Source organism: Schistocerca gregaria, chromosome X (genome assembly GCF_023897955.1).
Source record: "Schistocerca gregaria isolate iqSchGreg1 chromosome X, iqSchGreg1.2, whole genome shotgun sequence".
Classification (NCBI taxonomy): domain Eukaryota; kingdom Metazoa; phylum Arthropoda; class Insecta; order Orthoptera; family Acrididae; genus Schistocerca; species Schistocerca gregaria.
Window position 1 is genome coordinate 526,210,754 of NC_064931.1, and position 24,707 is coordinate 526,235,460.

General features: G+C 38.9%; 1 protein-coding gene and 1 long non-coding RNA gene across 3 annotated transcripts in view; both read left to right on the forward strand.

Moving 5' to 3' along the window:
- The first annotated feature begins 11,299 nt into the window (after positions 1-11,299).
- LOC126298745 (uncharacterized) lies at positions 11,300-12,086 on the forward strand. Its single transcript, XR_007552662.1, has 3 exons — positions 11,300-11,412; positions 11,571-11,681; positions 11,860-12,086. It is a non-coding gene; the product is annotated as an uncharacterized LOC126298745 (long non-coding RNA).
- Positions 12,087-13,334: 1,248 nt separating this feature from the next.
- The window catches only part of LOC126297833 (AP-3 complex subunit sigma-1), a 114,282-nt gene continuing 102,909 nt past the window's right edge, over positions 13,335-24,707 (forward strand). Inside the window, exon 1 of one of the 2 annotated variants that reach the window (XM_049989082.1) lies at positions 13,335-13,576. In XM_049989082.1, the coding sequence (XP_049845039.1) occupies positions 13,508-13,576 (69 nt within the window). In that variant the 5' untranslated portion in view covers positions 13,335-13,507. The remainder of the gene's footprint in view (positions 13,577-24,707) is intronic. The other variant, XM_049989084.1, reaches the window with a different exon arrangement.

Below are 24,707 nucleotides of genomic sequence, written 5' to 3' on the forward strand. Positions count from 1 at the left end.
GACCGCCCAAGGGCTAATACTGCAGTGAATGACCGCTACCTACAGATTATGGCTCGGATTGGACATAACAGCAACGTCACCATGTTGAATAATGCTTTTCGTGCAGCCACAGAATGTTATGTTACAACTCAAACTGTGCACAGTAGGCTGCATGATGCGCAACTTCACTCCCGACGTGATGGCGAGGTCCATCTTTGCAACCACGACGCCATGCAGCGTGTACAGATGGGGCCAACAACATGCCGAATGGACCGCTCAGGATTGGCATCACATTCTCTTCACCAATGAGTGTCGCACATACCTTTAACCATACAATAGTCGGGGACGTGTTTGGAGGCAACCCAGTCAGGCTGAACACCTTAAGGTCCGTCCACACCCAACGATCTGTCTGCGCACATCACATCTGCACAGACAGATCGTTGCGTGTGGACAGAAGATTTTCACCAACCTGAGGTGTGTGCAAACCTGAAAATTGGAGTTGGAGGTTTGAGCGAAATCTCTCAAATCTGTGGGTTCAAACCACATCTGCGCAGACGAGTTGGAGCGTCTGGACAGGAGATCGCCGCAAATCTGGCGCGAAACAGCTGTTTGCTCAGTCTAGTGTTTGAATTTGTGCGCACAGGGCATTAAAATGGCTGATAACTCGTCAGTGTTCTCGAGAGTTTGTTAGTGAATTCATTGAAATATGTAGTAACCACCCATGTTTGTGGAAGATTAAAGTAAAGAATATAGTGACCGAGACAAAAAGACAGCACCATACAATGCTGTAATTGAAAAATAGCGGGCAGTTGACGCCTCGGCAAACAGAGAAACAGTAATTTTAAAAAAAATCTTGGCGAACTGTTTACCGAAAAGAGTTATCCAAAGTTCAGAAATCTAGAAGATCTGGTGTAGGAGTAGATCAAGTATATCAGCCAACGTTATAGTATTTTGATTTGCTTGGCTTTCTTAAGGTTCGTCCTGCAAAAATCTCGCAGTAAATTTACGTGAGAAAACTGCTTTCGCTTTAGCAGCCACTGTCTACACCATTTTGACCGCTATCTCTGTTTCCTGCGGTTGGTCTGAATGTTTTTTGCAACACAAGTTGCGAACACAGACCACAACAGAACTTCCTCCATTTCTATATTTCAGAATAACTGAATTAAATTTTTGACGTTTACGGGGAGCGTAGTCGCTTGCCACTGATGTCTTTTCTACACCGACAGATGGCGGGCGAGTACTAGATTGGGGTTTGTGTCGTGTGAACACAGCACATTTGCAGCGATCTTCTGCATGTACAGACAATCTGTCTGCGCCGATGTCTGCGCAGACAGATCGTTGCGTGTGGACTGGGCTATAGACACACTGCCCAGTAAGTGCAGAAAGGTGGAGGTTCCCTGGTGTTTTCGGGTGGCGTTATAGGGGTCGAATTGCGCCGCTAGTGGTCATGGAAGGCGCCGTAACGGTTGTACGATACGTAAATGCCACCTTCCTACAGATAGTGCAACCATATCGGCAGCATATTGGCCAGGCATTCATCTTCATGGACGACAATTCGCGCGTCCATCGTGCACATGTCGTGAATGACTTCCTTCAGGATAACGATATCGCTTGACTCGAGTGGCCAGCATGTTCTCCAGATATGAACGCTATCGAACATGCCTGAGTTAGATTAAAAAGAGCTGTTTATGGACTACGTGACCCACCAACCACTCTGAGGGATCTATGCTGAATTGCCATTGATGAGTGGGACAATCTGGATCAACAATGCCTTGATGAACTTGTGGATAGTATGCCACGACGAATATAGGCGTGCATCAATGCAAGAGGACTCGTTACTGGGTATTAGAGATACCAGTGTGTACTGTAATCTGGACCACCACCTCTGAAAGTCTCGCTGAATGGTGGTACAATATGCAGTGTGTGATTCTGTTGAGCAATAAAAAGAGTGGAAATGGTGTTTATGTTGATCTCTATTCCAATTTTCTGTGCAGGTTCCGGAACTCTCGGAACCGAGGTGATGCAAAACTTTTTCATGTGTGTGTATTAAACAGTAATAGCCCTATCCTGAAATTACGCTCACATCTATCGTTTTGTTCCTTTAAGAACAATGTATTGAGCCCTATCTGCAAGAAAGTCGTGAGTCCAATCACAAATCCTGTCTGATACTCGGTAAATACACTTGTTAGTAATGTACCAGCATTTCACACTTGCCATGTCTTATCCCATACTTATATTATCCTGTCGTCTTGCAATGTTAATCATTTAGTATGTTATCTAGACAAATGTATCCCCAAAATTTCATTGCTCCACATTATATATTTTTGATGTTAGGATGTTTTCCAATAGTGTATTTAAAATGCCTGTTGAGTTACAGTGGGTCTTTTCTGTCTTTCACAATCCTACTTGTCACATACCTGTCTTAAGGATATTGTACAGTGCTTTTGAGTTTTATCCATTAGTGCTCGACATCTTCATTTTCAAGGCTGAATGCTTCATGTGGACTACTCACATGCTCTGCAATTTTTATTCTGTCACTCTTGCTAAGCAAAAATATTTTTCTACAGTCGCAACATTCATCGTCACAGCCTGGTGTGCTCCTCTATATGTAACTGATTCAGAGTTCTGGTATGTTGGTTGCTATGTAGTCTAGGTAGTTATTCCCCTATTTCGGTTCCCTAACTATCTGCTGAAAGTAATTTACAGCCAACATGTTCAGAACAACAAACTCATATGAAACCTTTTCTCTGGAAATGTTTTTAATTGTAAAACTCTGCTACTTTACAGTTACCAAATTGCAATAATATGATTAGGAAACTTTCGCAAAATCGTCCAAATTCTGTCTTAAATGCTCTGCTACTATGACCCATGACGCAAGTGATCTATAAAAACATCTGATGGCCATGTTGGACCCTTCTTTGATGCTTAACGTCACCCAAAATATATCACATATATAATCTCTAATAAGTGCTGAAGAGATTATAGATTTCTTTATGATAATCAATACACCTCCACCACTAGCATTCCAATCTGTTCTTCTGATACACAGGCTGGTTCAAAAGTAACTGTAAACTCTTTGTGTGTGTAATGTATGCATCTGACTAAGAGTAAAATGTTTAATAAAGTTTTGTCTCAAATTGCTTTTTTCCGAGATATGTCGTAGAAAATATCACAAATGCACCACATACAACACAAAATTAATTCTTGGCGATACAAAAGTAACTGTACACACTTCATCGGTGTAATGTTTGCATCAAAATAAATGTAAAATATTAAGTAACTTTTCAGTTGCAATTGACATTACACTGCTATGCAGTAGAAAAGAGATCACAAATGCAACACACACAACATAAAGTTAATTTTTCTGAGAAAGCAATGACACAAAAGGATCCGAAATTCAGTGCAACTACATACTTTACATTTACCCCAGAACATGGTCAGAATGATGTCCATGTAGATGAAGAGAATGATGTGCTCGATGTCTTACCACTCTCAGAATGTTGGAGACTCCATTCACCTCATTCTGCACAGTTGCACAGCCTTTTCCAGTAGTTGTGCTACATTCTCAGTTGAACACCATACACAAGCTCCTTGAGACAGGCCCAAAGATAAAAATCCAGTAGGTTAAGATTCAGAGATCTGGCAAACCAAACAACTGGTCCTGTACAAGCTGTCCAGGGGATAAGCAACACTAAGATACTCTCTTGCCTACCCATTGAAATGTGCAAGGGCACTGTCATGCAGAAATCAAAAGTTGGTGTGTGTAACAAGTGGAATATCATGAAGCAGATCACCCAATTCAAATTCGAAAAATTGTTGATACAATCTGCCAGTCAGGCACTGTGGAGTTAGATGCCATCAAAGTAACTATACTGTACCAAATGTTCACTGCAAAACGATGTCAATATCCTCATTTTGTTGTTATGCGAGGATTCGTATATGCCCACACTTGTATTTTATGAGTGTTCACAGTACCAGCATGTGTAAAGAGTACTAGGCAACTGAACCACTGATCAGCAACTTGGCTCTTGAATAACCACTGACAGGAATTCTGATCTCTAAGGTAGTCTATGGGCATCAAATTCTGCAACTTCTGCTGGTGAAATGGCTGAATTCCTGTCTCTAAAGCAAGCGCCAAACAGTTGATTGAGGAACCCCTACACTGGCACTTATGTGATGAGTACTTATGGTTGGATCTTCATTTACCATTTCTGTCCCGCTGCATCCAGTTGAGGCCAACTAACCATGGCGCACCAATAATGCCATATTCAGTTAACCACCTGTCCACAGCTTCTCAGCTGTCTGATGGTTTGGTACTCTTCTGCTTGGAAGCATTTCCATATACCATCATCTTGCTGCTTGTGCATTGCATTCTGCTACACCATCAAGGAGTGTGCTGCTACACTACAGCAGTGCCATAGAGTACAATGGAGCACATGAAATCAAGTAAATAAAAGCATTTCGTACCAGAATCAACCAAGCACTGTAGAGGGGTGAACAAAACAACATCAGTCGATATGTGGGCTAACATGAGACAAACAAAAGCCTGTACTGGCCCATACTGTTATGCCTACCAAAAATGACATTATGTCAAAACCCAGAAATATAGAAATTTCAGGCAAAACCTTATTTAACATTCTACTCTTATTGCATATTTTACCTATGAAATATGTACACATACTTTTGAATCGATCTATATATTGCAGTCTGAATTAAGAATATCACTACTGTTCAATTCTGGTTTCAGTCAATTATTTCTTCCCATTACTAAGTGGGCATTCTTACCTTTAATAAGCAATACTAATTTTAGGATCATACCATGGATGCTCCAGTTGCTTACTAATAACAAAAATGGTTCAAATGTCTCTGAGCACTATGGGACTTAACTTCTGAGGTCATCAGTCCCCCAGAACTTAGAACTACTTAAACCTAACTAACCTAAGGACATCACACACATCCATGCCCGAGGCAGGATTCGAACCTGCGACCATAGCGGTCACGCGGTTCCAGACTGTGGCACCTAGAACCGCTCGGCCACCCGGCCGGCCTACTAATAACACATTAACGTTTTCTCTTTCCAGTCTGCAAGGATGAAAGTTCTCTGAGATTAATGTGCTAATCTTCAAAGTCAGCAGGTAATTAAGTACTAACTCTAAGGAAGAGTTCCTCTAGCCTAAATGACACCAAATGCACACCATGTGCTCTCTGGTACGCATGTAGCTGCTTCCTTTGTGTGTTGCACAGCTGACCAATCCCTTTCTGATAGGGCAGATCGAGAAAAAAGCTTCCAAGGCTGTCACTCATCTTTCTACTGCAATTGCAATGGTCTTTTAGTTGATGAGATTATGAACTTTAATCTTTCTTTTTGAAATAAATGCGACTGACTGAGTTGTTACACGTATGTACATTTTGTCGAGCTGTTATGGAGTCATGTCTGGACTCACTTTAATGTTGAGCTAGAGTAAATTGATGGAAGGCTGGGGATGGCTGACTTGTGGTATGTTATGTTGACACCAGTCAATGAACAGAATTTCATGGGAAATAAAATTATGTAATTGTCAGTATCCCAACCAAGTTAACAACAGACATCACTGCTTAAAAAGTCTCTCTCAAGAATGAAATTTTCACTCTGCAGTGGAGTGTGTGCTGATATGAAACTTCCTGCCAGATTAAAACTGTGTGTCAGACCACATGTGTGTGTGTGTGTGTGTGTGTGTATTTTCTTAATAAATTAACTGAAGTCTTGGACAAAAATCCCAGTTCCCATGTATAAGATAATGTTATGTGGAGATGTAAATACAAAGACAAATATCATAGATGAAACAGTAACACAGTGCAGTTAAATTATGTCAGAGTTATCACAAACTGCTGCAGGGCTAGCTGAATATTCACCAAATATGATCAACCAAGTGTTTAGAAATTATGACAGAGAACACTGTTATTGATTTTTAAATGTATTGGGAATCAGAAAATATTTGTGCATCATAAAAAGTTGAAAGCACACCAAACTACAAACTGACAAAACTCTCTTTTGAAAGCCCAAAATACAGGACATATTCAAGTTCAGGGGAAGTATGTAATGAAGATAACGTAGTGTAAAATTCTTTAGGTACATATATTTGCACGACTACTCTGCACTTCACACTTATGTGTCTGGTAGAGGGTTCATTAAATCACTTTCCAACTATTTCTCTACCATTCCACTCTTGAACCATGTGCAGGAAAATTGAACATCTATATCTTTATGTCTGAGCTCTGATTTCTCTTATTTTATTATTATGATCATTTCTCCCTATTTACGTTGGTGTCAACTAAATATTTTTTTTATTCAGAGGAGAAAGTTGATGACTGAAATTTTCTGAAAATATTTCACAACAAAGAAGTACACCTTTGTTTTAATGACTGTCACCCCTACTCATATATCATGTCTATGACATTCTCTCTCATACTTTGCGATAGTAAAAAACGAGCTGCCCTTCTTGCATTTTTTAAATTGCATTTTAAACCAACGTTTTCAAAACTACAGACCTCAGTAGGGCTGTCCCGTAAAAACTAATAGATCTACATCTGCATGGATACTCTACAATTCACATTTAAGTGCCTGGCAGAGGGTTGTAACGTAAGTATTAAAATGTACTCCAGAACATATTAGTTACATAAAAAAGCAGTAGTCACCTTAAGTTCCTAATTATACATTATAGCCACAAAAAAATTTGTAGCAAAGTGCTGCTCATGGCAAAAAAAGCATCAAATACTACACTAATATGAGAGTAAAAGCCGATTGTTCGGAAAGATCATGTGACGAGGAACGGATGGAAACGTGAGAAATATAAGAATTAATTGGTAAAGAAAGGGGTGAGTCATTGAATCATTGACAGGTACTGGAAACATTTTCAATCAGAACTCTTCAAGTATTTCAAAGACATTGGAACAAATATTTCTGAAAGAGGCGTAATTTATTTGAAAAATGATACAGAAAGGTCAGTTATGTTCTTACCGACTACAGCATGTGCAACTGGGAAATCAGTACTAAATTTTTAAGAACAGTTAGCTGGTAGCATAATGCAGCGCCAGTGTGTGTACTACAAGAGAGTGTACAGCTTTCTTCCATAACACAGTAAATAAGTTTTTGCAGATCAGACAATATTCTAGAGGATCTGAAACAGGCAACTATTATACCTTAATTGGAGAAAGGTAATAGAGAACTTACAGAAAATTGAAAACTTGTATCTTTGCTTTCATCTTCTTAGAAATAGACTGTTATGACAAATGAGGTACTTCATTTTGCCTGAAGAAATGTAATGACCTGAATGAAACTCAGGTCAGTCTCTGTAATGGTAGATACACAGAATTAGCCATAGTACCATTTACTAAAGTGGTACTTTTTGAAACAGACAGTGTTGACTGTGACACAAGCTATTTAAGATCACTCTAAGGGGTTTGATGTTCTAGACTATAAAATTCTACTAAAGCAGTGGGAATCATTAGGGATACTAAGAGTAAAAATGAATAATTCCAATCATACCTTGGAAAAGGATACACTTGAAGATACCAAGGCATGAAATAAAGTGAATTTTTTGAGCTAAGCGTTTATCAAGTCTACATGATATACAGCAGAGCCTTAGGGAATTATATTTTGAATTATCTTTCTTAACAGCAACATTATCTGTGCAGATAAAATCCAGAACTGCTCAAAGAGAAAGCAAATAAAACAGTCTGTGACTTTATTAGAGAAAGAAAATTATGGTTTACTATTAAATGTTGGATGACAATTCTACATATAGTAAAATAAGGATGTTTTTGGATCAATATTAATAGCCAATAAAACTGCAATGCATACAGAAATATAATAGCAAACAGAATATCAACAACATATTATGCCCTTAGAGTTGTGCCCAACTGATAGTGTTACACCACAGAGTAGAAAAAGGGAAGAAATTTAATTTTTTCTTAAGTTCACGCTAGCACAGTCCAGATGACAAAAGACAGAGGTGATGACATAGCTGTTATGCAGTGGAAAGAAACAATCAACACTGTAAGTCGGTAATGGCCATTATAGATCAGAAGCAGAACGAGTATGAGTTTAATCTTCAGGTAGCATACTTCAGCAATAAATATTTGATACGTTGATAAGAAACACGATTTTAATGATTTTTGTATTTCATTCATTAGGTAGGATATGCTAAATTAGATGGCAGACATTTGGAAAGGCATGAAGGATACAGTAGCAATGTGATGGTGTCTCCATGGACTCAGCGTTAGCCAACAAGGTTTGATAATTGTCTTTGATTTACATCCGATGTAGTAGTAGTAGTAGTAGTAGTAGTTTTAATCATCCGTAGATCTCTTTTTACAAGGATATAGGACATGTCAAAGTATTTACAAGCTTAGATCAATTTACAATAAGCTAATTCGTATACACATATATTTACAGACTTCTAGTTAGAGACAATCATTAGATTTTACTCCTGGTATACAATAATTTATTTACAAATAACTCATTAAATAATGTAATGCCACACTATTCACTCATATTTCACTATCAGTCACTGCACACACTATACACACATTGTCTCATAACACTTCACTCACTACATACACACACACACACACACACACACACACACACACACACACACACACACAGGTGATCCTTGGGCCATTTTCTGTACTGCAAGTTCCCATTTGCTATCCTGAAAAACTGAGTCAGCATCCCTTCATAATGAGTGAGATGTTGAGCTCAGAAAGAGGAAGAGGTGTTAGTATTGTGCTATGCATAGCTTGAGGGGAGAGTGTGTCTAGAAAGGAAAAAAGAAGAAAAATAATAAAGTGAAGGTGTTATGTGGAATATTGGATGTTTTATAATCATCATTATTATTATTATTTGTTTGTATAACATTTTTTTATCAAACCCCTACTCTGCTTTATCTAAGTAATCCTTCAATGTATAAAATGTATTGCATAACATGTACTTTTTAGCTGCCTTCTTAAATAAGTGTATTTTTGAAATTTCTTTAATCTCTTTTGGTAATTTATTGTACAGTTTTATTCCTTGGTAGAAAATGCTGTTTTGAGTTTTATGTTTATTTTTTCTTGGTAAATGTAAGTTGAGTCTATCTCTTGTTGCATGGTCATGGACAGAGCTGTTTGTGCAGTAATTGCCAATGTTACTTTTGATGTGTACAACTGACTGGTAAATGTGTTCACATGGAGCAGTTAAAATTCCCAGTGTTTTGAACAGATCTTTACAATGAGCTCGACTACTATTTCTGGTTATTATTCTTATGGCTCTTTTCTGGAGTTTGAAAATTGTGTTCATATTTTGTGGATTTGTTCCCCAAAAAAGAATGCCATAGCTAAGAATAGAGTGTACATATGAATAATATGTAACTAAAAGACACTGCATGTTACACACAGATGATAGAATTCTAAGGGCATAACATGTTGATGACATTCTGTTTGCAAGTACCTTTGTGTGTTCGCACCACTTCAGCTGAGAGTCAATATTCATTCCTAGAAATTTTGCATTTGTTACACAGTCTATAGAGGTGCCATCTACATTTAATTTAACATTGTCATTTTTCCTCTTCAAACTGAAGTTCATGGCATTAGTTTTCTTTATGTTTAATGTCAATTTGTTGCTTATTGACCAATCGTAAACTTCCTTGAGAGTTTCATTTGCTTTCTCGGTAAGGAGTTCTCTTGTTCTCTCAGTGACTATAATATTGCTGTCATCAGCGAAGAGAATTTTCTCACCATGAGTAACACTACTGGGAAAGTCATTTATGTATATCAGGAATAGTATTGGTCCTAATATGCTACCTTGTGGAACCCCTATATAAATATGTTTTGGTTCTGATAAGTATTTTACTAAATGTTTAGATCTATTTGAAGTATGTGTTATCTCTACTCTTTGTACCCTATCTGTTAGGTATGATCGAAACCAGTCATTAGCTACCCCTCTTATTCCTAATGCTTCTAATTTATTTAATAGAATCTTGTGGTCGACTGTATCAAAAGCCTTAGAAAGATCCAAAAATATGCCTGTGACACACTCATCTTTATCAAGAGCATTAAGTACAACTTTTGTGAATTCTACTATGGCTGACTCCGTATTTTTGCCACTTCGAAAACCAAACTGTGATTTGCTTAAAAGATTGTATTTATTCAGATAATTCATTAATCTGTCTTTCATAATTGCTTCTATTATTTTTGAGAATGCTGACAGCTGGGAAATGGGCCGGTAATTTTCTATGTCTTCTGCATTACCTTTCTTAAGCAAAGGTACAACTCTTGCCTGTTTTAGCTGCTCTGGAAATGTCCCTGATGTGAAGGATTCATTTATTATATTTGTTAATGGGCCTTGTATAATCCCTATGCATTGTTTCAGTACACACATTGGTACATCATCTAAGCCTTCTGACTTTTTATTTTTTAGCTTTTGAACAGTATGCAGTTACTTTTGGTATATATATATATATATATATATATATATATATATATATATATATATATATATATATATATATATATATATATATATATACGTGTGTCTAATGTAAATTTATTGGCGCTTCCAATGTAGACAACACCCCATCAAGACTCATTATATCTTAAAAATGGACAACATTCTGGACTGCAGTAAGTGATTCTAAGTGTTTATGTAGCTTATTCTTATTTCTAGTGAAAGCTACATCAGACTTAAAATCATTGAGTTTAACAAGAAAGGTATTTATTTCTCAGTAACACACATTTTCAGTAATTTGCCAACTATCATTAGAAGGTTATCCTTTAAAAAAAAGTATAATTTAGGAGGGACTTAAAGCATTTATTAGTAGTGTTCAGCTAATATGTGTAATATCATTGTAAAAATAATTCGTCTCTGAATTAACAACTAACTAAACGTCCCCATCTCCAACCACCCCTCAGCGTTTGTGACATCAACTATAAAAACTTTGTTATCACAAATGCTATTTCATATTCGTCCAAAGCATACTGCATAGTGACTCCTAGCTCACCAGATAACTTTAATTTGATACAAGAGAAAATTTATTGCCAGAACGGTAACTCATTACGTGGAAACACTTCTGGAGCGCCAGTCTCATTTACTGGAAGTGTACGTGAAAACCTAGTGGCGTGTCTCTAAATTTCTTTGGGCACTTTGCTACATGATCTTTGGTTCCATGCAGCTTAGTGCAGTAGTAGTGATAGGCTAAACTGCGATTTTCCGATATCAGTGATTTCTGTGAATGCTACTTTTAAGTATCTGTTATTCTTAACTGTGATTTGTCGCAGTTAAGGAACGTAGGTCATGTATCCCTCCGCCACTGCTATTTCTGCTACTTCCGCGATTTCTGTGACTCCTGCGACTTACCACCGTATGAAAATTACATCTGCCCACACAGAAAATTGCTCTCAACAAACCTGTCATTTGTAAGTAAGTTTTACGTTTGTTCTTCCGTTTGCTTTAATTATGTATTAAAGAAACAACTGTGATAATATTAATAGTGTAAGTAATATGTAAGTAGCCATACAGTAGCGTAATAGTTCGTGTTTAGAAAATGAATTCTAACATATTGTTATGTTCACAGGTACCCGAACTACATTGCAGTCACTCAGTAAATTGATAGCTCAAAATATCATTGTCAACACATCTGGAGAAATTGCCACTGCGTCTTTAGACCGTTTTCGTCAGACGAGAGGTTAGTTTCTAAGTGTTTCGATGGACTTATTTACTTCAGTGAGATCGTTCTTGCAAATGTGAAATATACCCCATTGAGTGGCTTTCATTACAGCAAATATTAGCAATCTACTCTGTCAGTTATATTGCTTGCAATTAGTGACAGCAAAAATTGTTTAATAATCCTTGTGATTTTGCAGATACAGTTCTGACTCTTGATTACTGGTTGCTGTACGTATCTATCCACATCAAGGCTGTCGAGAGAGACTCGTGAAGATTCAAGACGGCTCTTAAAGGATTTGCAGTTTAAAAGTAACATAATTGTGAAATAAGTGTGCAGATGAGTGATTAAACTGTCCTTTATTGAAGTTGTTATGCGATTTTAAAGGAATAATAAATGTTAAATACAGTGAGTGAATAATGAAAATCTCATTTTCCACATGTTTAAGCCGTCCTATACCCGTAATTTTCCGACACTTATTTACTGGTAAACACTTGTTGGAGGGTGACACCCCCCCCCCCCCCTTCTCCACAATCTTGGTGTGACACTGACCTGTAACATAGCCCAAAGTCTACAATATGCATTTTGAGGCTGTTGATATGAAACTGGGAAGTACAGATCTTCCGGTTAAATCAGGAATAGCTTAAATGCAGTACTTGAAAGTAACACGGGAAAAGCTTACTTATGTAGGTGGTAGTAGTGTCGGTAAAAAGTTCGTGTGTGTGAAGTTCCAATGTAAAACACCAGGTGTAAAACTTTTATCCCGAGTCTTGAACTGTGGCGGAATAAAAGTGAAGCATTCATATGACTAATGCTGTTTTCATTTCACTACACTTATACAGATGTCTGAGTTTTGCTGTATTAACATTGCAAAGTCCTGTAGGCATGTGGAGTATTAACCAAAACTGTCATACACATTTGTTACGTTATTTGATATTTTCAGGAGAAAAAGGCAATGTTGCTTCCTATTAATATAATACACTAAAGAGTCACAGCTGTGTTTGACCAACCATAACTGATGCTGAATGTGCATGTCGTCATATAATGTGAAGGGCTTATTTCAATAGTGGTACAAGTCCATTACCTCCACTCTTAAGTCTATAATCCTTCTGAAATTAATGATCCAAACAAACATTAATAAAGGTTCATTTCCAGCAAGAAGCCATATGCTTGAATATATCCGGTATCCCAACTGCAGATTTTCCAGCGCTCATTTAACTTTACGACTCCGTATCTCAAAATGAACAAAAGTGGACTTATACCACTAATGAAATAAGTCCTTCATATGCACACACAGCACACCGATCTCGTAAGACATAAGGCTCTCATAACGAAGTACGTACGTCGTTCAACAGATGGCACTAGGAAAAGAATGTTAACTGCGCTTATTAGTTGCTACTTGTGACTCTTACTTGCGATATGTCACGGAAATCGCTGTTTGACTCGGTAGCGAATGGCATAGTATGGGCTTTGCTCAAGAGATGGCACTGCTAAATGCACTTTTTAGTTGCTACTTGCGACTTGTCACTGAAATCGCAGAAAGCAGTACGGAATTCGGCCAACAGATGGCTCACGGCGTTGAATGTGAAATGCTACTTGTGACTGCTAACAGTGACTGGAATCGCAGTTAGATTTTGTAAAGTTGTTATTGTGATATCTGTGACATCTGAATCACTGTGATTTCTAACATACGCGATTTTCTGCCCACCACTATGCAGTAGAGATGTAGTGTGCGATTGACGTGAGGAGTGTAGTGTGTAAATAAATTTTTGATTTGGTGTAGCAGCTAAAGAAACGCTGCTCATTTTTGTTTGTTAAATCTGCGTTTAAAATCGTTTGCATAAGAGATGATTAAAGCAATATTAGTGTTTAATAATCATGGGAAACCACGTATGTCTAAATTTTATCAGCATTTTGTAAGTATCGTGTATTATTTATAGATCTGTAATTTCAGCATTGTTGCCTTCTGTGAAACGTCACTCATTTGGTGCTAAATGCACTGGCATGCATTAAATTTGTATTGGTATAATTGTAGTATATTTGTAATTTTTTTTCAAAATATCGCGGTGTAGGACGTGGTAGGCAAGGTGGTTTAATATTTCTCGTCGATTCCGATGAAGTAACGCAGGATGTAGTATTTGTATAATCGGAAAATTGGACATGTGTTTAACATACGTAGTTTGCGTTAGTTACTTCTTGTTGCATATGGTTGAGAATATTACAAATCTTAATACTATCTACCAATCTAAAGTTTTACTATTGGATGCAGGATTTAGCACAATGCTGTATTTACCGGATGCCTGTGTTATTTACAGTCTAGCTGTGTATGACAGCTTGTTGTTTATGTAGATGTTTGTAAATTATTGTGTGTTAACTACAGGAAATACGTAAAACAGTAGCCTGTATATAAATGGGCAATTTCAAATATGTAAATAGCAAATTTCAGATTATGTATTAAGGAGCATTACTAATGACAGTTACGACTATAGCCCCTGTGTATTGCACTTTGGTGCTAAGTAAAGAGAACGTTATTTGCCTTAGTGGCAATGTTGTTATCTTATGATTTAAAAACAGTTGGAAAATTTAGTGAAAATGAGTCTCCTGGTATTAGATGCAGAAATATTTTGCGTTTAGTGTGTTTACTTTTCGTACTCCTGCTGCTTTTCCTCCTTGTAACATTTCATTCAGTGTTACATTTGCTTGTCATTTCTATTTTCTCTAGTATTATCTTTCTTTCGATAATCAAACTAATCTGTGTTCCAAAACCTAAGGGTGCGATATTGATTAGAATGTATTCTGATCCCACCAAAATTTATATTGCTTTTGCCAAGTATTTTTACTAGTTACTGAGAAAAACTCTGCAAATAGTGATTAAACATGTATGAAACTCTGAAGAGACAAATGAACAAACGTCTTGACTGAAAGTGAGTTGTTTCTGACATATAAATTGACCAGCAGGCAAGCAGAAGTGTAGTGACATTTGTGGTGCACCTAGTCTATCTCATCTTGGTTGTTCGTCGTGTAAAATGAACCTAAAGAGAGAACTTCGGGTAGCCCTCTTGGGAATTTTACTGAATCAGATGGTGCACACTGAACTTGAGGAGAAGGATGCGTAAAATTTTGTCCTGGCTTTATTGGTTTGGGTTTTCTGCAGTTTCGCCAAATTGAGGCAAATGTTGAGCTGATTAATCCCAACAAAGCTGTGCCTGATTTGATTCCTCAGTCTTGTGAGTCTGAGATCGTGCTCAGTTTGTGTAATGACCTACTAAACAAACCAGTGCATTGATTAAGCAGTTTGAGTAATTGACTTCCAAATTGACATCACTTCAGCTTAATATTGGGATGATCCCTTAAACAATGTCATGGCTTCATTCCTGTCTTTTCTTGTTCGTGATTTAATGCTTCGTCTGTAATGACCTTTGGATTTGACATTTTATCTTGCCTTCTGTGTTGACATTCACTGTCCAGTTACTGTAGTCCTGTTTAGATGAAGTGGGTCTTGCTGAGTACATGGAACAGACATGAATAGGGTACAGAGAAAGAACATGGGATGGATTTGAAGATTTCTAGATGTGAAAGTTTCAGCAGCAGTGGTTAGCAAAGTTGTTGTTACCTTGACAGCGGGCAGAGTGAGGCACCACAGAGGAATGCTAAAATAATAGCATGATGTTAGGTAAGGGTTCTGTATTGAGGGAAGGAGATTAGGGAATGAGGATACAGTACAGCTAGAGTAAGGTAGACAAGTACGACGACTTGTGTGAGACTGGTGAGGGGGAAGGAGTGTGGAAGAATTGGATGGGAATGTTAGTGCATTAGAGATAGGTGGTGGGTTGGGACTATCATAGGGTGACAGTTGCTGAAATAAAGGATATCCTGGCAAGACTGTTTTCACATGCACAATTCAGAGAAGCTTGCATTGAGCTGTGCATAGTACATATTTCGGCTGCTTTCCAAAGAGTATTGTTTATAGTAGGTAGGGTGGGGGGGGGGGGGGACACTTATGTGGTCAGTCAGCATGTTTGTAAGGACTACTGGGTTTCCATGAGAGTAAGATATTAAGGTACTAAGATATATTTTTGACTGCGGTAACACGGTGCAGGCCTGGGCAAGATTTTGTGCATTGGAAAAGGAACTGCTTTTCAGTACAGGTACGGCATACTTGGATGGCGAGGCTTTATGTAGAAGACTTTTTGGTTTGTGAAGGATGGAAATTGTCAACACACAGTTTAGCAAGGCTTCTGTAGAGGTTGGCTCACATTAATATCGTGAAAATGTAGAAACTGTACAAAAATGTTATTGTTGAAATGAACATTGAGATTTCACATTTTGGCAAAATAAATGCCGTACTTGTATTAGTAATTTGATTTAATTTATGTATGTCATGCAGATTTATTTTAAAGGATAAGATTTTACTGTTATGTCAGCTTTCCATGGAGAGGGTAATCTATGAGGGAAAAAATGGTGGCTAGTAGCAAGGCTCTGGTGGGCCACCTACGGGTAAGTTGTCAGGCAATTATGTAACACTATAGTAGTTTCATAAAGGGAAGTTCAAGTGAAACTCAGTAAAGTTGCAGTTCCACTGTAGTTATATTAAACCGGTTTGCAGGCATATAAATTGTAGCAGAAAAGTTTTTCACCTCCATCATGCTTCTGTAAATTTTGTTGTTTTGATTGCGAATGTCTTTTTCAGTACTCTTAACCATCAGAAATCGCTGTGCTCCACCATGTACGTATGTAGGTAAAACTAAAGGAGCATTCTCATTGCAGTTCAACAGAGTGCACTGTGTGCGTGTGAGCGGGATAATGTAGCTTGTTTACAGAATTGTCTGTCAACATGCTTCAGAGGGTCACTGCAACCCTAGACATAATATGAACTGTCATTTTATGGCGGCAAGGCTTGTCAGCACAGTAAGATGCCTGCCGGGCATACACCCCATTGACATTGTTCAAATATGCAACACAGCAGCTGATGCCCGTCAGCAGGAGCACCTGATGACTGTTAGACATCAAATGACTGTCAATAACAGCTGATGCTGAAGAGACGTAAAAACAACTGTAAACTGCTTGTTTGGTAGGCAACTGGGAAGATTGGTTACCCAGACAGTATGCAACCATCTCCACATAATCAATTTGGCCCTTATGAAGAATGGTGCAACAACATGACAGCCACTGCTTACAAACAAACATAAGTAACACATGGAATATTTCAGTTGACCAATAAAACGAAAGTAATAGGTTAAGTAGTGTGTAAGCTTAGGGACTGATGACCTTAGCAGTTAAGTCCCATAAGATTTCACACACTAAGTACCTTGTTTGTCGCCGGAAATCGCTGAGGCTATTGACGGGCTCTACAGCATCATGAGCGGCACCCTTCCCTAGAGCACCCAATAGCCTTTAAACGGCTCCATGAACGTGTTTTCCAGCTTATAAAAAGACCGAAACAGAAGTGTTAGGAGAGGTACATCTCGACCATTGGGTGCCATACACCACCTTCGCAAGTCTGGATGAAGATCAGATGTGATTGTGGGTACCAGACTCTGACAGGTGTTACTGGCATTAACATCAGTGGCGTGTTATCTACCGATGCCAACACAATTGCCGAGCACTTTGCTGATCACTATGCTCGAGACTTTGCATCAGAGAATTATCCCGCCAGCATTTTGCACCCTCAAACAATGGATGGAAAGAAAAGCCCTCTTGTTCACTGAACGTCACAGTGAACCCCTACAGAGTGGGAGCTCATCAGCGTCCTTGCACACTGCCCCGACACAGCTCGTGGGCCAGATCGGATCCACAGTCAGATGATCAAATACCTCTCGTCTGACTACAAGCGACATCTCCTCGTGATCTTCAACCGGATCTGGTGCAATGGCATCTTTCCATCGCAATGACGGGAGAGCATCATTCCAGTGCTCAAACCCAGCAAAAACCCACTTAATGTGGATAGCTATTGGCCCATCAGCCTCACCAACGTTTTTTGTAAGCTGCTGGAACGTGTGGTGTGTCAGCAGTTGGGTTGGGTCCTGGAGTCATGTGGCCTACTTTCTCTGTGCCAGGGCGGTTTCCGCCTGGGTCGCTCTACCATTGATAATCTTGCGTCCCTGGAGTCTGCCATATGATCAGCCTTTTTCAGTCGCCAACACCTTCTTGCCGTCTTTTTTTATTTACGAAAAGCGTATGACACTATCTGGCGACATCATATCCTTGCCACATTATGCGAATGGGGTCTCCGAGGCCCACTCCCGATTTTTATCCAGAATTTCCTGTTGCTTCTACTTTCCACGTCCAAGTTGGTGCCTCCCATAGTTTCCCCTATATCGAGGAGAATAGGGTCCTGCAGAGCTCTGTATTGAGTGCATCTGTATTTTTTTTGCCATTAATGGTCTAGCAGCAGCTGTAGGGCTGTCCATTTCCCCCTCTCTGTAAGCAGACGACTTCTGGATTTTGTACTGCTCACTGGTTACGTTGCATGCATCTGTAGTTCTCCTGAGCATCGCAATTACCATCTCCTTTTCCCAGCCACTGCAGTTCATCTCCCGCATCGGAGGACCAGGTTAGGGCTTATGATTGCGGTTCACATCCAACCTCTCCTGTCTTAAGTGGAGTTCTTGTCTTTACCACCTGTACTTGAGATCCAGTCACGTTTACCTCCATGGTGTACACCTAGGCTAAAGCTTCGCCTGGACCTTTCACGTACTGGGACCATGAAGTGGTTTACACTGACGGCTCGATGGCTGATGGTCACGTTGGCTTTGTGTATGTTCATGGAGGACATATGGAACAGCACTCCTTGACATATGGCTGCAGTGTTTTCACTGTAGAGCTGGCGGCCATTTCTTGTGATCTTGAGTGCATCCGCTCATGCCCTGGTGAGTCGTTTCTTCTCTGTACTGAATCCTTGAGCAACCTACAAGCTATCGACCAGTGCTACTCACGCCACCCTTTAGTACCGACCATCCAGGAGTCCATCTATGCCCTGGAACGGTCCAGTCGTTCCATGGTGTTTGTGTGGACCCCAGGCCATGTCGGAATCCCAAGAAATGAACTTGCCGACACGCTGGCCAAACAGGCTACACTGAAACCGCTTCTGGAAACTGGCATCCCTGTAAATGACCTGCAGTCATTATTACACCGCAAGGTTTTTCAGCTTTGTGAGACGGAATGTCATAATATCTGTATGCACAACAAACTGCGTGCCCTTAAGGAGACTATGACTGTATGGAAGACGTCCATGTGGGCCTCTTGCAGGGACTCTATGGTTCTCTGCCGGTTCTGCATTGGCCGTACATGGCTAACACATGACTACCTCCCACATTGGTGTCACTGTGGCTCACATATGACTGTTGTCCACATTGTGGTGGGCTGCCCACTTTTAGCCGCTCTGCAGCAGACTTTTAACCTTCCCAGCACTCTACCTTCGGTGTTCAGCGACAATGCCTCAATAGCAGATTTAATTTTACGCTTTATTCATGAGGCGAGTGTTTATCATACCATCTAAGGGTGGGCATTTAGCCTTCTCGCTGAGGTCACCACCCTCCCTCTATTTTAACTCTGTCGCACTTTCTTTGTGTTTGTTTGTCTTGGTGGTCGTCTTTTCCCTACATGTGTTCATCTTGCCTGTCTTTTTGGGGTGGAGATTTTAATGTGTTGTAGAGTAGCTGGCTCATCCTCTTTTATTATTGTGATCAGCCAGCCCAGACAATATGCTCTATGGTTTTAATACCTCCTCCTACTTTCCGTTGTGGTGTATGTTTTCCTCATTTTTGGTTCGTTCCATTTGTTTTCATTTAGGTGTGGTGTTGGGTGTTTTTGTACCTTGAGCCTTGATTGCGTTAGGAAAAAGGGACTGATGACACTAGTTTGGTCCATTTGTACCTCAAACCAACCAACCAACACTGTGTAGTGAGAAGATGTTTCAGTGATTCCAACTCAAGCCTGAATGCAAGACCAGTCTAAAAGGTATCCAACCTTTAGCCAGAAAAAAATATTTCGAATACCTGACAGGGTTGGGACCCTAATCCCCTTCCAAGTAAGCCCCTTGTGTTTGCATACACTTAGCCCACTAACTCTTCCACTGCCGGAAACACCTCTGGAAGTCTCCTTTTGGAATGGTGTTCAGCTCTGTTGTCGTGTTCTGCATTCTGTCTTCTCTACTCTCAAAACGGATCCTTTCAGTGGTGTCTTCAATTTTGAAAACAACCAGAAGTTGCAACGAGCTATGTCTGGAGAGCAGGAAGGTTGGCAAACAGCTGTATTTCCATGTTTGGCCAAGAAATTTTAGATTAACTGGGATGAATGTCCAAGAGCATTGTGGTAATGCAGTTGCCAGTTTTTCGCCATCCACGTCCGGTCTTTTGCGCTGAACTGTGTCGCGGAGTTGCCGGAGAACATGTTGATAGTACTCCTTTGCCACTGTTTATCCTTCTGGTGCATATTTGTGACGCACAATTTCACAGTCATCAAAGAAGACAGTTAGAATCACCTTGATTTTGCTTTTCACCTGCCGCACTTTATTTTGTCTTGGAGACTCGAGATGCTTCCACTGCGACGACAGTCTTTTTGTTTCTTGGTAGTACTCATACACCCATGACTCATCTCCAGTCATTATGGTGTTCAGAAAGGATCAGTGTTGGTGGGGTCTGGAAGGTCCTGTGCAATGTCAAAACAGAGGTCTTTTTGTTCCGGCAACAACAACTTGGGCATGAATTTCGCAGCCCCTCAGTACATGTTCAAATCATCACGCAAAATTGCATGTGCAGAATCTTTACTCACTCCAACCTCTTGGGCAATCTCCCACATGGTCAAACAATGATCTGCTATCACCCAATTTTGCACCCTCTCAAAAACAGCTGCACTCTGACCAGTTTGGGACCTGCCAGAATGCTGGTGCAGCCATTTTTTAATCAGTTGAACCACTCCTTAATATGTGTTACAATCATTGCATCTTCTCCAAACACATGCTGAATCTTACGAATTGTTTTGCTTTGAGAATCACCAAACTTTTGACAAAATTTGATGCAGTATCTTTGCTCAACACATTCAATCATCTTGAGAGAATTGGTAATCCGACAAACACATTGTGCAACACCTCGCTTGATGACCGACAGGAAGCCACTGACTCGCTTGAGGACAGGGACAAAATTCATGTATGTGCATAAATGTCTCTTTCTATACAGTGTACATTGGCACCGTGGTATCGTTTCTATTTTGCGCAGGAAAATCAAAGGTCAGATACTTTTTAGGCAGACCTTGTATATGGTGTACCAAAGGTACACAAAGAAGTTGATCACCTCACAGTTGGTGATTCATCTTCTCATGAAAACTGCATCTTCTGGTGGATCTCATAGACTTTCTGGTCAAGGACCCCACTCGTTTTGTTTCACTCATAAAGAAAAGGAGCAACACACTGGCATTGTGCTAATTTTATGAAATTGAGAGAACTAATAAATTATGAAATAGAATTGCTGTTCAGTCAGGTGTCAAAATGTGTAGTGCTGATGATACACATGAATGAGAGAGTTTGTCCGAGATGGTAATTGGGTAAGCACTGCGCCGCTCCAGTCCTGAGATAAAGGCAGAGAAGATATGGTAGATTAAGGGGAAGAATGAGGGAATAGTGAAGTTAAGAATTAGGATGAAAAAGTCATCATCATGTATATAAAAACTAAAATGAAAAGAGAATGCAAATTAAGTTCCAAGGGTATTGTGTTGCAAGAACATGTTGAAGGGCAAATTCCCAACCGGTTTTCCCGGAAACTAGTATTGGGTGGGAGAAAACAAATAACCCGTTATGTTGGAAGCATTCAGGCCTTTGAGTCGTTCCGTAGAGCACGTTTGCAACTGGGTACTGGATGTTCCCAATCACAGTTCTTCTAGCCCATTGAAGTCCCCACACCACACCATCTAGATAAGCATCATTGTTATGAGACACACATGCGACCATACCAGATCAACAGTATTTCACAGGAAAGGAGATTGCCTTTGACTCAAGAAATCTAACTATTGATGTCAGCATGGAGGGAAGGGCATTTTGCTGGCAGAGCAATCTTCTGGCAGGTGGTGGTCTCGTAATGATAATGTGGTATGAAATTTTTCTTGCATTTGCCATTACATCTCACTGTGGAATGGTTTTGGAACTAGTTAACAAGTTGTGTGCAGTCATTTGTAGCCAATAGCACTATGTTGATCACTTTCTCAAGGACAAGGACGGTATAGAATGATATCAACACACTTGTGCAAACATCTCAGTTTTGGGGTGTGAAGTAACTGTTACCAGTCACAATAGAGGGTAATTTTATGTAACACATGACTGGTTTCAGGCTTGTGCCAATCTTCAGGTGGTTTACATTGAGATACATGTTTCCATACTCAATCTTAGAGATAACTGTTTAAATCAAAAACAAATTATGTGATGATGACTAAATACACACAAATGCAACAATGGGAAGTGGCTAAGTGACGTGTTGCAAAATATGGTAGTACTTAGATAAAGCTGGCGCATCCATATTATTTTCACATTACATTTGTCACATTTTTGTACAAAAATATTTCATTTTTCTGTGTTGATGGTATATTAGTCACCACACTAATTATTGGTACTTCCATATTATGTCTTTGATAAAGTTTTGGCACTTTAGCTGTTGGTAACTTCAGATACAATTGCACACACAAGATGTTTACATTTGAAAAGCAGAGGTTTTGATCAGGGATAAAGATGGGTCAGCTCAAGTTACCAAACTGGGTTAATTCAGGCTGATAGGAAGTCAAATCAAGCTGAGTTTGACTGTTACTAACTCGAGTTGTGTTAATGTTCTGCATGGCAGCTGATGTTATTGGTGACGGTTTCGTGTGAGATAGATCATGGTGATCAAACCCTAGTTGTCTATGTCTACAGAATGGGACATCACTCACTGTGGTCTTTAAGAATGGAGTAGCATATTACGATTTATTTTGTTACAGAACATTAGCTCCATGGCAACTCGGAAATTAAATTTTGAATACAAAGTGACTGAGGGAACTTTATGCCAGTCATACAGAAGTGGTATTTGGCTACCTTAAGATCATCCAGTCATCATTAAAATCCTTACAGAAAATTCTTGGGGGGGGGGGGGGGTGCTCAAGAGTGTATTTTCAAATTTCAGCCATTCATGCGTATGACGAGGTATTTTGCTACCTTAAGATGGCCTGGTCTTCGTACAAATCATACAGCAAATACAGCGTGTCTGATGAGTGTATTTTCAAATTTCAGTCTGTAATGTGGCATCTATTTATTCTCATGATGAGGCATATTGTTACCTTACCATTATAGAAAATTTCGCATATGTATCACCATCTTGAAAATTTCATGTCAAAACAAGAGAACCAAAACTGCTGCCTGTAGTGAGATATGCAGTCATGCTTGTGAACAGAACTTTTGGCTTCCTTACAACTGACCAATGCCTGTCAAAATTTGTACTGTGAATTTTGGATGTTTTGCAAGTCTATTTTCAGAGTTTCACACCAAAAGACCCATTATTGTGGCCTGTAGTGTGGTATGCAGTCATAACTGTGAACAGGGATTTGGCTACTTAAAGATTACCCAATAATTGTCAAAATCTATAGAGCATATCTCAAGTTTTTTACAAGTTTATGTTCCAAATTTCAAACCGAAAGACCAAAAATTGCATGCTATGTGGTATCCATCACACTCATAACATTATATATAATTGCAGATTAGGAAACTGTAAAGCTCGGGTTGGTTAAGTGAATTGTAATCCATGGAGATACAAAAGAGAGAATGGTGTTGAATGTTTTCTCACTTGCTTTGGACTTGGTTTACAATAAATTTCAACTTCGTTAACTCAGTTTAGTGTGAACCTGAGGTGGACCATCACTAGTCAAAGAGCTTAAATCAAAGAAATAGATGTTAAACGTACAGATGCAGAATAGATATTACATTTAAAAAAATTTAAAAAAAGAACTCTCTTGTTTTCGTTCATCAAGAGGACTGAGAGGACTCTGTGCGTACAATTAAGCGTAGATCTGAAGAATGCCATTTTGTATTGTATTGGGTGATAGCAGGAGTTGTTTATGGCAACATTGCTGGTGATGAGTTTTCAATAAATTTGAAAGGCATATTTTTTTGTTTACGATAGAGATTGTAAGATGAAGAAAATTGATTGCGTTATGTACTTGATGTTCTACAGTGCATGTTGTTGTGTGTGTGACTGAGAGCATTAGCAAGTTTTTCAGTCTCTTCAGTTGTACCATTTTAAAAGATAATTGTATTGACATATCTTTAAATAAACATTCTGACCTGAAGAATTGATTTTCTATGTGATTAATGTAAATATCTGCAAGGGTTCCTGCTGAACTTCTGCCTGTTGCAAGACCATCTTCCTGCTTGTAAATTTTTTGTTTAAAGGGAAATAATTATTTGACCGCATTAGTTCCAGTGTAGTCTTATAGTTGTAGGAGTAGTTGTATATTTAAAAAAAAAGCTATCAGAAATAAATTGTTACTATATAAATTTATTACTATCCCAGGAAATGTGATTTGTGTGGCCTATTTTAGTTTTTTAGATAACGGGTTGTATTTATGAAGAATAAATGAATAAATAATTAAAATTTCAAGTTCATACATTTCAGCCTTAGGTAACTTTTAGTATTTTAATAAGCTGTTATTAATTATCTGATTGTGTCATGAATAGGTATCTTCATGTAAACGTTTCCTATGTCGATTGAGGCAAATTTAGCACCCTCTAGTATTGGTATATTTTTTTATCTTCTATAAGATCATAGCTATTTTTAATTGAGAAATTCTTTTCATAAGTATAAATATTGCTGAGAATGTCATTTAGCTTCATGTGATTGATTATGGTGGACTATTTCTGGAGTTAACTGTAGGATGTGTAGGAGAACCAGGTTTATGAATGTTTGGTTGTGAACATGGCTTTGGTGCTGATAGGTTCATGATAAGGTATTTTAGACATCAAAGTAAGATAATATGAACTAGAAGATTTTAGTAGTTTCCTTAGCAGGGTTTGAAATTTGGGTGTGGGGTCACTGT